General features: G+C 46.4%; 1 protein-coding gene across 7 annotated transcripts in view; it reads right to left on the reverse strand.

The window, feature by feature from the left end:
• Positions 1-924: 924 nt before the first annotated feature.
• Ildr2 (immunoglobulin like domain containing receptor 2) overlaps positions 925-14554 on the reverse strand; it is a 60459-nt gene continuing 46829 nt past the window's right edge. For all 7 annotated transcript variants that reach the window (XM_087206832.1, XM_087206831.1, XM_087206830.1 and 4 more), the window contains 4 exons: positions 13784-13897; positions 9701-9917; positions 8157-8688; positions 925-6743 (listed from right to left, as the gene is read on the reverse strand). In XM_087206832.1, coding sequence (XP_087062958.1) covers positions 6708-6743; positions 8157-8688; positions 9701-9917; positions 13784-13897 — 899 coding nt within the window. In that variant the 3' untranslated portion in view covers positions 925-6707. The remainder of the gene's footprint in view (positions 6744-8156; positions 8689-9700; positions 9918-13783; positions 13898-14554) is intronic.

The raw sequence follows: 14554 nt of genomic DNA on the forward strand, positions 1-14554 counted from the left end.
GAATTAAAACATTAGATAAAGTGGCAGAAAGTTCAGAAGAGGTGGCATTAACCTATTTATTTAGAGTGCTTAGAAAAAAAGTTTTTGTTTTTGTTTGGTTTTGGTTTGGTTTTTGTTTTATGTTGTACTGGGGACGAAAACCAGGGCCTTCACACTGAGCTGCTGCATCTCTAACCCTTTTTAGATTTTGAGACAGAATCTCACTAAGTTGTTAAGTTGCCCAGACTTTTGATCCTCCTGCCTTAGCCTCCCAGAGTGCTGGTACTACAGGTGTGGGCCATCATGCTCAGCTAGAATCTATTTTTACATTAAATCTATATGTTAACATTTTCAAGTTAATTACTAAAAGGATAAAGTTAAGCCCAGACACTTCAACCAAGGACAGGTTTTCCATTCAGCCAGGACCTCAAAATCTGGAACTCCCTTGATAGGGCTTGGCCATCAACATAGGCTTAATAGTTCCATGAGGTTCTTATGATAACAAAGGTTTTTAATTGCTTCCTCTTAATTATGGTGTTGTGAAATTTCTCAAACCTCTTCAGAACTAAAAATGTCCTCCCGCGATAAGTTTCCTTCCTTTCCCAAGTGTAATTTCTATCAGGCAAAGGCGGCTCCGTTCTTGAAAATGAACCAGGAACCATCCCATGGTCCAAGCAACTCTCCCACCCCATCTCCTCCAGGACATTAGAGCACTGCATGCCAAGGACTCCTCCAGCCTGTGGCTTGTTAAAAATCTCCATAAGCACACTATTATGCTTTGTCAGTATCTCCTTCTACAATCCCACAATATCTATCCCTCTAGTACATCATTTAAAGCATTCTGAGGAGAGTGTGTATTATATGCTCCTTCTTTTGATGAGGCTATTTAATGCCAGATCATGATGAACCACAATTATGTGAATGATAAGTACTTGATAACAAAGGTAGATGAAAATGCTTTTATTTAGTTTAAAACATCACAACCAAATTCACTTTGTATGTCTGACATAGGAAAAAAAATTCATGGGAGACAGTGATATAAACATTTCAGTTTTGATGTCACAGACAAGGCACAAAACAAACTGGGCAGGTGATTCTCACGAAGCCAACTTCTGCCCCTCTTAGTCCCATTGCTTCTTCTATTCTCTTGTTCTTTACTCACACAAGGAAATTTCTCATGGGGTAGTGTCTAACATTTTTGTAAATAAAATGGCTTTTTTTATAGCCAAGGTAAGAAAGAAGCAGTTTGTCAGCTTTCCCAGAAAAAATGGGTCAGACCACATTCGCGTCATATCCACCTAGCCCCACTAAGAAACTACCAAAATTTTAGTTAAACTCCAAATTTTCTCGTCCCTGCCTTTCTTGCCTCCCTCTAGATCTGGCCCTTCTGAGTTCTACCTAAAGCCTTGAAATGTAATGAAGATGATAAGGTATTTTCTTCCCAAGCAGCTCCTGATCCAATGCCAGAATTCTGGGTCCAGATGAATCTGTAGTTTGGCTCAGAAAGTTGCCTTCAAGGATTCCTAGTGCCAAAGTACATATTTCTCAAAGCCCCTCGCAGCATGGCTACTGCACATGGAAGCTCCTGGAAGATGGCCTTTGAGGAAAGGCGCTTAATTGGACAAAGCAGCTATGGTATGTGTCTTTGTTGCTTCACCCAAGTGATGATCTGTGAACTAGAGCTGAATTCAGGAGTCTTCTTACCACACATTGCACTGTAAGAGAATAATCCAGACTTCCAGCCCTCAGATTTTGTAGGAATTGCAAAGAACCCTGAACAGTCGAGAAAGCCTGGCTCTATTGATTTTAAAAGCCACTTAACCATAGGGAAACCACTGAGCTTTTCCAACCTCAGTTTTACATTCTGTATGATTTGATCACAGGCCTTGATGTGAGCGTCAAATGATATAATGCATGTGAAGGTGGCAAACAGTAACACGTCATAGAAACCCTACAAACATCATTAGTACTGACCCCATCACTGTCAGGCAGTGCTGAAGCTCAGGCTGCTACTTAAAGCAGCTCAGCAGTATCTTTTCTCCATTCTGATCTTCAAGGCTTTGAGCTTCACTGACCAGTTTCTCAGGTGACTAGGGGGTAGGAAGGATCGTTGTAGGAAAAGACTAGGCACTTCTAGGACCTTAAGTACCTGGGCCACTATTTTAGTGAATTTGGATTTCTACATCCTATAACTCAAATGTCTGTAAGATTCTGATAGCGTTTAAATGTGATCTTGGAAGGAGTTATAATATAGATTTTATTATTCTTTCCCATGTCACTTTGGGTCTAAGAGTGTTGACTCCCAAGGCTGATAATTTATATGCTTTAAAAAAGGATTTACATTTGCCATTTCCCCAATGACCTCCTTTCTTTTTATTCATGATCTAAGTTTTGCTCAGAATGGCATCAAGGGAATGAGACAATTACCTGTAATTCTTGTTGTTTGATCTGAGATTGTCATAGCAGATCACTGTTCTGGAAATGGAAACATCTAGTGCAGGCTCCTGTGGCAGGCTCCCAACTCCTTCCTCTCTGCTTCAAGTTTTCCCTCTACTGGCTCTGGTCTGCCAGTTCCCAGGGTCAAGGCCAAACTGCTGGGGAAAACACTGTTGCCAGCCTCAGGCAGTGGGAGGGAACTCTCCAGGACATCTGAAGATTCCACAGCCGAAGAAAGAGTCAGCTGTGTGACTCTTTCCAAATGCATCTGACCACAGGACTCTCCTAAAATTCAGGTTCAAAACACAGATCTTGTCTCCACACCTGCTCAAGGCAGAGCTCAATGACACTACATATTTTATTTCTTTTTGGTGACACTGTACTGAGGATTGAACCCAGGGCCTCATACACACTAGGCAAATGCTCCACCGCTGATCAACATCTCCAGCTCTTTTTGTTTTTGGAGACAGGGTCTCAATAAGTTGACCACGCTGGCCTCAAACTTTCGGTCCTCCTACTTCAGCCTCCCAATTATCAATAGTTCTTCTTTTTTTAACAATAGGAGTCAAATAATTCTTATGGCTAGGCTATCTGGGGAAACACTGATTCAGCAAGAGCTGCAATCTGGGAGTCTAAAGATCTAATATATGACTTTACTAACGGGAATGATGGTTTCTCCATTTAAAAAGCACAGGGGTGAATTACAATGCTACTTCAGTCTCTCTCAAAGGCTGCCTAAGAAAAAAACAAGTTTTTGTATGGAGTATTCGGACTATTAGAATATATACAAAAGTGGCTCTGTGCTTCGGGTTTGGGTGGCAGCCCTTCCCATCCTAGGCACCCATCCCGTGCCAGGTGCAGAGGGAGGACCGTGAGAAGGGAAACATGAGCCCCAACACCTCTGTGAAAGCTGCCTGCATTAACAGAGGTGGGCAGCAGCACCCCTAACTGCAGAACTGAGCACCTACATGTGCTCAGTTCTGGGAGCCTGCTGGGGCCTGGGGAGCAGACACCACTGCCAGGCCCATGGTGATTGTCCCCAGCTTCCTAATGACTCTATGCATGGCCTAGAAAAGCAGTTCACCACCAAGGGACAGCTCCTACCACCTGCTTCCACACTCCCTCCTCCAGCTCGCCCCTGACTCAGCTGTGACTCACAGGCAAACAGCAGTTCCTCATTATCCCTCCAGGCCCCCTGCCACTCACCCTTCCCCAACCTGATTCACCTCTTTTCAGCTGGGACTTCTGTAGATTGGTTTCTCAGATAACTGATCACATCTTTAAGTGAGATGGATGGACAAACATGCAACACTTAAATATTAAAATATTCCCATTTAAATTTAAAAATCTTTAAATCTCTGGGTATATTGTAATTGATCCATAGCACGATTTCCTATCATATGTGTAAGAATCTGCTAGTTCTTTCTTGGGCATGTCTTACTTCCCCAGGATCCCAATGGACAGAGACCATGACTTACACAAGACTTATTTTATACCCCAATAAAACCTACAAAGGAAGTTAGGCGGAATAGGCTCTTCCTAAGTAGGACACACTACTTGGGGAAGAAGGAGCAAAGTGATGTGTAGAAAAAAGCCAGGGTGTTGAGGATAGTCAGTTTTGCCTTGTCTCTGCAGTCTTATATCCTGTCCACACACCCAGAAAAAACTGCTTTTTCTATCTACTAAAGCAATGGAAGTCTGATTCATCCAGCCTTACAGAAAACAAGGTGGTCCCACCCCAGGTTATTTTAATAGCTTACCACCTTCTCTGTGTTTTTGTTTTGTTTTGTTTATTGTCTGTCTACACTCTCACAGTCTTAGGAATTACAAGTTTCCAATATTAACAATTCTTCCCATTGTTCTCAACCTTCACCAAAATGATACATGCCCCCGACTTTAAAAAGCAATATATTTGGTCTCTGCAGCTGGTGCTACGGGGCTCTTTGGTGGTGAGAAACCGGACACAGTGCTCAGTATAAAGCAATGATAGCTACTGCAGCTAACCAATAGTCTCCAAAATTGCCTGAGCAAGTTGAAACCCAAAGCTGGTGACTAAGAAATTATGAGTCTATCCTATTTTCCATGTGAATTGGGGCCCAAATAGACCAACTCTTTGAGGACAGGGACACCAGCATGTCTAAAACTCAGCACCAGGGTTATGGCTTGTGTCTTCCAGCCCTTGGAAGTGCCAGCACTGGGCTGAACTGTACTTCTGGTTCCTGTAGGACAGGCCAAAGCAATTATGAAGGCCTTTTGTAGGCCAATTCTCCGAGCAACTATACCAGCTCTTCCCTCTGACCCTCACCCAGCCACTACTTTGTGACCCAGCACACATAGGACTTTTTGGAAACACCAAGAAGTACAATGGATGCTAATGGAGTGGTAAGTTTGGAGGTCTGGACCGATGGCTCTGGAGAAGACCTGGGAGATGCTAATCAACATTCAGTTTGTCCATGGATCCAAAGATAGGGAACGGACCCTTGCTGGGTTAGGGGATACCAAGTTCATCCTCCCCGTCCAGTGAGGGGGAAGGTGTCCCACACCCAACAATGTGTCCCATCATAATAGTGTAGGGTAAAAAAGATGAAATAAAGTCTGTCAGAGAAAGCGGAGGCTGGAAGACACCTAAGGCTGGATGGAGTAAGAGATTCAGGGCTGAACATTCTGACAAGAAGAGAACACTGGCATCCATGCCTCGAGTAGGAATCAGCAGTTTGGGCTGGGCTCAGCTAGGCAGTTTTTCTGTTGATCTTGGCTGGACTCTCACATGTCTACAATCAGCTGTGGGTTGACAAACTGTCAGACAGGGTGACAGGGGTAACAAGGCCCTTTTCTCTCATCATGCAGCAGGATAGTTCAGACTCATTCATCAGGTGGTGGCTGCAAGGTTCCCAAGAGCAGCAAGAGAGGACAAACCCCATGCACAAGAACTTTTCAAGTCTCTGTTTGTGCCACATTTGCTATTGGGCCATTTGGCTACATCAAATCACACGGATGTCTCCTGGTTCAAAAGGTGAGGGAAAAACTGCACCTCTTAATGAGGAGGGAAGAGTTCATGGCCATTTTTGTAATCCACACAAATTACAAAACCCAGAGAGGTCTATCTTTGGGACACAGGCAGAACCTACCATTTAGGCAAGGGTAGGAATAGGAAGTACTCCTTCCAAGAAAGCAATATCCTTTTTGTCTCCCCAAAGCCTTCCAGCAAGGCCAAGAGATGCAGGCTTCTCATCTCTAGTGTCCTGCAATGGCAGAACCAGGATGGCAGACAATTTATGGTCAACGAGGTACAAAATCAGAAAAGACTGAGTGGCATTTGTAGGGAAAATGACCCACATTTCAAATATAATGGAACCATATAGTATTTTCCTCTTACATTACTGTCATTCTTTTCTATCTTGCATTACTGCGTTCTCTTCTCTTTTAATCACTTCTCTTTCATGTGTTGTATTTTAAGCATTTATCAAAAGGCACCTGATGACAAACTAATCAGAGTGCAGATGGAGGTGGGCTCTGTGCATGGCACCAACCAGGAGGAAGTCCCGGAGAGGAGAGGAAAGGAAAAAAAGAGCCCTTACGGTTCAAGACTCAGATGTTGACATGTATTGCAGGAAGGGAAAAGCAGTTTACATCCTCAGAACAGAAAAGGAATACTGTTTAGACCGCTTCTCAAAATGGTATATTCTCGTTTTGTCCCAGCCACTCAAGAGCTGCAATTCAGAACAGCAGACTGAAGTCTTTTCTGTGATTGTCCAGAAGGTCGCTATCACTGAATGCACCAAAGGCTTTCTGACTTTAGTGTAACAACACTCACTGACTAGAGACCGGGAAGTGATGGGGATAAAAGGTGTATGCTGCCTTGAAGTGCTCTTCCCCTGTCAGCAGCAGGCCTTCATCTAATCGAAGAAATGAATTCTTCTGTCTCTAAGCATCGCACAGACATACTGTAGGCATAGACGATTTCCAGGGATTAGTGGTCCAGAGTTAACTCTTTCAGGACTGGAAGCAAAACCTCAGTTCTGCTAAGGAAGGAGGCTGGACAGCATAAACTGTGGGCGGGACGTTCTCACATGTCATTTTTGTGGTAAGTTTCTCAAACTAGTTAAATGAGCAATGAGGTTTGTAATCAGCCTCCCTTCGAGGCTGCCTTCTATCCCTTGCCAAAGAAGAGATCAGCAAATCTTCCAAGGTGGTGGCCAAAGAAAGTCCTGGCCTGCTGGCTCTTGGGTTTGTGTCTTGTCCCTGCAGTCTGCATCTGATTTCTGATTATCCGGAGAGATTTCTCAAAAACATCAGACCACAAGGGACATCCTGGTTGGAAAGTCATTCTGAAGAAAAGCAGAAAGATTCACCCAACATTAAACATAAGGTGCTTAAAGAAATCAACCAATACAACAGAGAGTCTACTGAGTAGGGTCCACAATCTGTTCAGAGCCAGGTACGCCCTGCCTTGGAGGATATTCCATTAGAGCTTCGGGGGCTGAAGCCAGGATACCTGGGGCAGAACTTAGATGTTGGCTCCAGAGGCACTTTCCACCCCTCCGAAGAATAACCACATCACAGCCGTACAACAGCACGTGTGAACGGTCTGCCACCAACTCAGTATCAGCCAGGAGTTTTTCCTTACTCACACTACCCTAATCATTGCATTTTCCTATTGAAAGAATAAAGGACCCCTGTTTTGGAGGGGCTAAAAATAATGTCAGTCCCTTTTTCTGTTTATAGTTCTTCTCCCACAGCGCACACTAAAGGGAATGTCCAGCTTGGATTCATGAAAAACCAAATGTGAGGAGACAGAGTTAGAGCAGGACCCAGAGATGGCCGAGCATGGGCAGGGGTCTCCAAGGCACAGGGTCACAGCACTTTGGCACAACACTGTGAGCACCTGTGACTGCCCCCAATGCTTGTCCGAGATCCAGAGCTTACACTGAAGGACAGAGTGGGCAGCACTCGGCATTTAGAGGGAAAGCAAGAGTGGCCTACAAGGAGCTGGGGAGGGACCAGACGATTTCCTTCACATATACAAGGCACAGTACACAGTTAACACTCAAAAGAATGTCAAAGGAGGAAGGAAAGAGGAAGTTAGCTGTCGGTTGTAAACAGCACGGGCTCCTGGCCTTCTCTGGGATATGGACCCTTGTGGGAACTTAATGGAAGTTACCAAGCCTCACCCCAAGGGGGGCAGGAGATGGGGAAGGAGGAATGTACCTATAAACCTGAATAACAAGTTCCGCACACGGGCCTCGCGTAGTCCTGGAGCCCCTGATGCCAAATGCTGCTGACCCCCCACACTACCTCATACTGGGGACTGAACCCAGGGCCTTCACACTGAGATACATTCCTAGCTCTTTTAAAAACTACACATTTTATTCTGATACTGGGTCTTGCTAAGTTGCCCAGGCTGGCCTTGCTCTCACTGTCCTCATGCCTGGGCCTCCCACAGTGCTAGGATGACCCTGGGCCTGTGCCACCACACCCAGCGGCCAAATCCTCCTTACAGCTGGCCCTTAACTGTCTACCGGCCTCTGTAAAGTCATCTACACACCTTCTACTTTTTGCCTCTGAAAAAACTCTCCAGGGCCCCATGCTTACTAACTCCACCCTGGTCCTGGACAGAGTGTGGTTGAAGAGAGCCCCAGGGTAACCTCCGCGGACAAAGCCCCCCAAAGCTGGGCTCCAGGGCTCCCTTACTGGGCCTCCCCCGGCAGGGACCCCGCCCATCAGCGCCCCGGGCGCCCCACCGTCTTCTTGGCGGGATCCTTCTTCCTGCGCCTCTCAGAGTTGCTGCAGTAGGGCGGGTCACGCGCGCGGTAGGACGGGCCGCGGCTGAGCTCGCGCTCGCTGTAGGGCGGCAGCGCGTCGTCGGGCACGTCCTCCTCGTCGGGCGCGGGCGGCGACCAGGCGTAGTAGGAGGCGCTGCGCGGGCCGAGCCGCGCGCCGCGCTTGGCCGGTGTCTCCAGGCTACCGCCCTGGAAGGCGAGGCCCGGCTCCGGCGCGTTGCTCGGGGTGCGGCTCACCAGGCGCGGCAGCGGCGCGCGCGCGTCCCCGGGCGCGAAGAACTCGAGCGCGCCGTCCGCGTAGAAGCCCCCGTGCGCGCGCGACTCCGCGCGCTCGAAGCGGCTCCCGGCCCGGGGCTCCAGGCTGCTGCCGTCGGCGCGGCGGGGACGCGGCCCGTAGGAGTCCGCGAAGGCCGCCAGCTCGTCCATGGATACTGCCGGCACGCCCCCGGCGAAGCTCTTCCTGGACAGCATCTCCGACTTGCAGCGCTGCTGGCTGCGGGCAGAGGAGGCGTGGGTCAGGGGACCGCGGGTCGCGGAGCTCACACCCTGCCCGGTTCCAGGCGGGGAGACTGAGGCCGGCCTGCGAGAGTGCCCAGGGTATTCCGGGAACTCGGCTCTGCACCGGGATGCACCCATCATCTTGTGCCCCTCAAACGCCCCATGGTGCATCCAGGGAGGGCGACCCTGGCTACCTGAGGAGTTTGTGAGAGGGATCAAAATGGTGACCGGCCAAAGATGCTTTCTGGGCTCCTCAGTGGTGAAACTCATGGCGAGGCTTTTGATCGTTAGAGTGAGACCTCTGGTTGATAGTCCACATCTCATCCGCCCACTCTCAAAGCCAGCTAACTGGCAAAACACCCACAGTCTCGGGAATATGTGCTGACCCATAAACAGGCCTGTTCCTCTTTCAAGGCTTAGGGCCACATTACAGGGCAGGAGGCCAGAGAGACCCTTGCAGTTGGTAAGAAAAGGATAATGTCTATGATTCAAGGTAAAGGACAGGTGAGTGGTGCAGGTGCCATTCAAGGGGAAGTGGTCACAAAAACTGGCAAAATCTCTGCCACCCCTGTAAAGTTTCTGAGCATCTGAAAGTTTGTATTTCCCAACTTAAAACAGGGACATCAGTGTAGCTGCCTTTGAGTTATGAAAATTAAATGCAACAGTATCAGTGTTGGTATCTTGCCTCTAACATGACAAATGATCAAAAATGAAGTACATGATGGTTGGGAATTATTAGAGGTTACAGGATAAAGTATCTGAGGAGGACAGAGACACATGAATGTCCCTTGAGGGGCCTATGGCACGCATTTTCAAAAGGCCTTAAAGGATTTCTCCTACACAGGGTGCCACAAGGATTCCCTTGCTTAATGGACACAAGAAGGGGCTACTCCATTGCCTATACTAAGAGATGTGGTGGGCAGCACTAGATGGGAGACAGATGCTTGCACATAACAATAGGCTCCCCTTTAACTTGCCTTCTACTCCGGCCCCCTCATACCCTTCACCTGTGCCGGAAGCTTTCCCGGTCCTCTTTGTTATATTCCACGGCTGAGGGACCGCGGCTCGTCCCGCTGCTGCCTCCCATAACACCTGACCAGTAGTCAGGATTGCTCTCCAAGTCCCCAGACACAGGGAATGGCTTGCTTCGCATCTGATGGTACGACTGGCAGAAATTGCTGTCCTCCTCATGCAGGGAGCTGAGTTCCGAGATGGGGTTGTTATCTGTAGAGACAAAACCAGGCATGACAGAGCTTTCTACACAGAAGACAGAGAGGATGACTCTGTTAAGGGCCAGAGGCCTGAGGCTCCAGAGACTCCATGCAAGGCCCCCAGGTCTGTCTGCCCTGAGTGGGCTGTGGACCTGCGCTAGTGGAATTTGTAGTCTCAGCTCAGCAGGGACTGGCTCCAGTTCGAAGCCTACTGTTTATGGAAAGGGAGGCTTCCTACGTGCTCTGTTCTTGGAATAAGAGAACAATTGTTTTTGTTCCACCTAAGGCAGGCTTCCCAGAACTCGGGCTCTCTGCAGCTGGCCTCTTAGTACATCGTCATCCTTGTTCAAATGTTTTTCTTGGTCCTGTATAATTCTGTTGATGAGCCATGATGATCCTAGGCATGCTGGGCCAAAAGGGACCAAAAAAAGAGAAGCCACAGATCACAGCATCTTTCCTACTGCCAAGTAATGAGGCCTTCAGAGCTAGTACTGCCACATATTTTAAAGGAACCCCAGTCTGCCCCTCCCTGCATAGCAAGAAGTCCATGAGGGGCCCGGGGATTTAGCTCAGTGGTTTTGCCACCTGCTACGCAAGCACAAGGACCCAAGTTCGATCCCCAGTACCAAAAAAAAAAAAAAAAAAAGAGAAGTCCATGAGGTCAAGGAGAAGTGTACACTTCGTGTCTTCACACACCCTTTTCAGACCATGCTTATCCAGGAACCTGGATATCCTACCCAAGTGGTACCAGATCTGCTTTCAAGGCCTGGGTAGACCTCTTCCTTTCCCTAAAGATTATTTCAAGTGTGTATGGCCATGGGTGGTCAGGCCAGTAGTCTGGAAATGTGGGAAGAAAAGGGGCAGCCTGTCCTTCTGGCCTGGTCTCCATTTATGTTCAAGGGAAGGGGTTATCTAGTCACAGCTTTCTTGTTTACCTAAGTAGCTTTTTGCAAAGCAGTTTGAACAAGAAACAGAATCACGGTCTAGAAGGCAAAGAAAGAGAAACTATTTATAGAACTTTGAAATATACTCAATTTCACTTTACTTAAAAAATAAATCTAGTGAATCTATTTGCAGTGTAACCAAACCATTTGTTTTCTAAAATCTTTTCATTAAGACTTCAAAAATATTATTAAAAACAACACTTCCTAAGGTTAAGACTGTTGAGGGAGAGGTAAGCCAAGATAAGATGTGGGAAGCATAAATGTGTCTCAGGTTTCCCTCTGCTTCACCTTAGCCCTGTCCCCAGTAGTCTTGGGAGGAACGGGGAATTTTTGCACATTGAAGAGGGGGAGTCTCTCTTTTCTTCCCCATACACAGCCTCCTAGGGACCCAGCTTTTACCATGAGTGCCACTTAATTTCAGCATGCCATTAGCTGGTATCTGAATTATAATTTAATTTTTAAAACTTTTCTTCCTCTCAAGGAGAATGAACTAATTTGTGCCTATTTTAAAGGAAAATAACTCAGATCCTACTGGTTAGTAAAAACTTAGAACATTCCCTCTGTGGTGATTCTCATGAATTATAATTTCCTTAGGAACCATATAGAAAAGAACTTTAAAATGGGCCAAGTGGGATATTGAAAAATAATATTGGCTCAGATCTTTCCTTAAACTTCAGGGATACTGTGCTTACCCTTTTTGATTTCTGCAGATAGGAAAGGCTATCAAAGTTTCATAACTGCTTGGGATATATGTTTAGCAATAAACTGCCTGGGATGTATGTTTCACTAAAATTTCTGCCAAGGTAAACATGAACGTCAACATCCCTCACTTCACAAACATCCAATAGTATAACTGTAAGCAAACATTTTCTGTATTTTAGGCTCTGTGAACCATACTGTTAAAACTATTCAATTCTGCCCATCTAGCATGAACAGTCACAGATAATACATAACTGAATTGGCATGGCTGTGTGCCAATAAAACTTTATTTACGAAAACAGAAATTTGAACCTCCTTGGCCTGAGAGATTTCATTTGCTGACCCCTGCTTTAGGAATTACCAGACTAAAAAATCGCATGAGCCACCCTCCACGTATAAAGACAAGGCAAATGAGGACCATATTGGCTAGCAAATTCATGAGTCTAGACCTCAAACTCCCAATTCTTACAGAATCGATGACTTCCCTGCCCTAACCTGAAGCCCCAAGATCCATTTTACAAAGAGATTTTTCAAGATGGTCCCATTCCATGATGTACGCTAGGGTTTAGGGTCTTCAGGAATAGAATCAACATCTGGAAACAGAGTGAACTATATTCCTACTTCATTAGCATGCCTCTATTGTAATTCTAACCTGCAGGTGCCAGGCGACCTGGGTTCCAGTCCTGGTACTGGCATTGAGTACTGGCCCTGGCTACTCGCCCTCTCTGCCTCACTGTCCTTCTCTGTACAATGAAGGAGAAGCATTTAACCTCAGAAGTTCCTTCCATTTCCAGCATTCTGAAGCCCTACGTAAGCAAGAAGGCCATCAAAAAGGCCATGGTTTCAGTAGAACCAATGTCATAGAGCCATCCAGTTTGCTCAGAGGTTTCTTGCATTAAGATCATGAGACTGGGAATCAGAAGAGCTGGGTTCTACTTCTGATTCTGTCTCTGCACCCCTCTGACCTTCTGTTTCTTCAGTATGTACACTGCAAAGGTTGACTTAGCCCTCTCTAAGGTTCCCTTCAACTCTAAAACCCACTGTCTTATGACCAGCTGGCCCTGGAGACCATTTTAGTCAAGACAGTCAGACAGGAGACATAACCTAAACCATTCTTTCATTTTGATCCTAGTTTTTAACACACACACACACACACACACACACACACACACACACACACCCCACTACCCAGGTTTCTCCTTGATCCCGGACTCTGTCTTTGGCAGCCCCTTACAGGGATCCATGACAACACTGTTACAACTAGCTTGTCAAGTGCAGTGACATCTGCATTCCTGACATTCCAATCTGGAGATGGTCTTTTTATAGCCCCTGTGGTGGGAGGATGCAGCAATGGATGCAACACAGACAGGATGAATTTAGAATTGCAAACTGGGTAGAATATGTTGTCCTTAATCTGAATAAAGCTCCTGTAGTCTGGGACTGTTTTCCCAACAATTCCATCAAGTCTCTCCTTGGTTCCAAGAAGAGGAGGGTTCGAAGAAAGCACACAGTGACCTCACTACTATGCCTGCCAGCACCCACTGATAATTAGCCCATCCATGTCAGACCTGCCCTGTTCTGCCTTCTGTGATAGACAGTAATTTGGAATCCACCCCAAAGAATCAGCTGCATCAGCTGCAGAGTTCTAGAGGACTGCGGGTGAGTTAGGGATTGGGGCCTGCTACCTACAGGCTTGGTAATTACAAAGCTCTTGACAAGAGGAGCAGCCTCTGCTCTCCTCTTTGTCTCTGTGGTTGGGCATCTTAGAGGAATGAATTGTCAGCCTCTTTACCCAGATTCATCTGCCAGACCTGTTTTTTCACTTTCACTGAGCCTCCATGAGGCACACTGCCAGCATGACGGTTCAACGCTAGGGCCCTTTGTGTTGGAAAAAACTTATACTGAAGCTTCACACCTTAGGTCATTATTTTCAATATACCTTAAAAGGGTAGTAGGGGAAAACTGTTTTAATAAAACATTTCTAACCCCAGGATTACATGGCTACCACAATCAGTGCTGACTGCCCCATGGGGAGACCAGAAACCACAGAGCATCTACTCTTCACAACAGAAACTCTTTTGCTCCCCTTTGCTACTTTCTACCATGGTGCTGCCAGTATCTCTTTTAGCTCTGACCCTGTGAGTTCAAGGCTGCCCAAGTTTGATGCTCGCCCTGACCGCCTTAACTACAAGCTCCTCCATGATGCACAAATCACATACAACCAACAGATGCTCACATCTGCCTCTCATCCTTCTGGCCGGATCAAACTGAGCCAGCTCCTTCTCGACATAGTACAGGACCTTCATGGAGTCTCTCTCTTTGTCAGCTTGGATCCGGTAGCCTTTGCGAACTGTTGAGAAAGCACAAGAAGGTGAGCTAAAAAGAAGAAGAAAATAAAGAAAACATCAGAAAAAGGAGGCCTATGTTGATCTTACCAAGTGGGAAACATGGTTCCTAATTATAAAAACTCCTTTTGAAATCACCCAGAAATCACCTGTCTTGTATATATGGGACCATACCCGAGATCCCCTCTATTAGGAATGCCACTGGAATGGAGGCCCTGAAGGTCAACAACAAAATTTCATTACAGTATAGTTACTTGATACCCTCTGCTTCCTGTCTTCTGACCTCCTACCACTCCACTGAATGCTCATCTTCTCAAAGCTTTTGAGCTCCATGGGAGGGGTACATTCACACTAAAAAAAGAAAAAGACCACTTCTTAGATGGAGGACACATGTCACCCCACAGTCAGAGGTTCACAACTTCACTTGGAGGGATCACAAGTCCCTTTAAAACAGACACCTAAACATCAGGGACCTTGAGAAAGGTGGCTTGGAAGCCTCTAGTTGCCTGGGAGATGGTACAAAAATTTCTTAATTTGGGTGGTACCTAAGAACTAATATTAGATTCTAGACTTCATACACAGTAGTACAAAACAAGATCCAAAACACATGGATTTCTAATCATGGTTCCATTTCATTTCTTTAGCATTTTCCTTTTAAAGAA

Source organism: Heterocephalus glaber, unplaced genomic scaffold (genome assembly GCF_053883595.1).
Source record: "Heterocephalus glaber isolate CG9 unplaced genomic scaffold, H.glaber_assembly_v1.0 deba00000738, whole genome shotgun sequence".
Classification (NCBI taxonomy): domain Eukaryota; kingdom Metazoa; phylum Chordata; class Mammalia; order Rodentia; family Bathyergidae; genus Heterocephalus; species Heterocephalus glaber.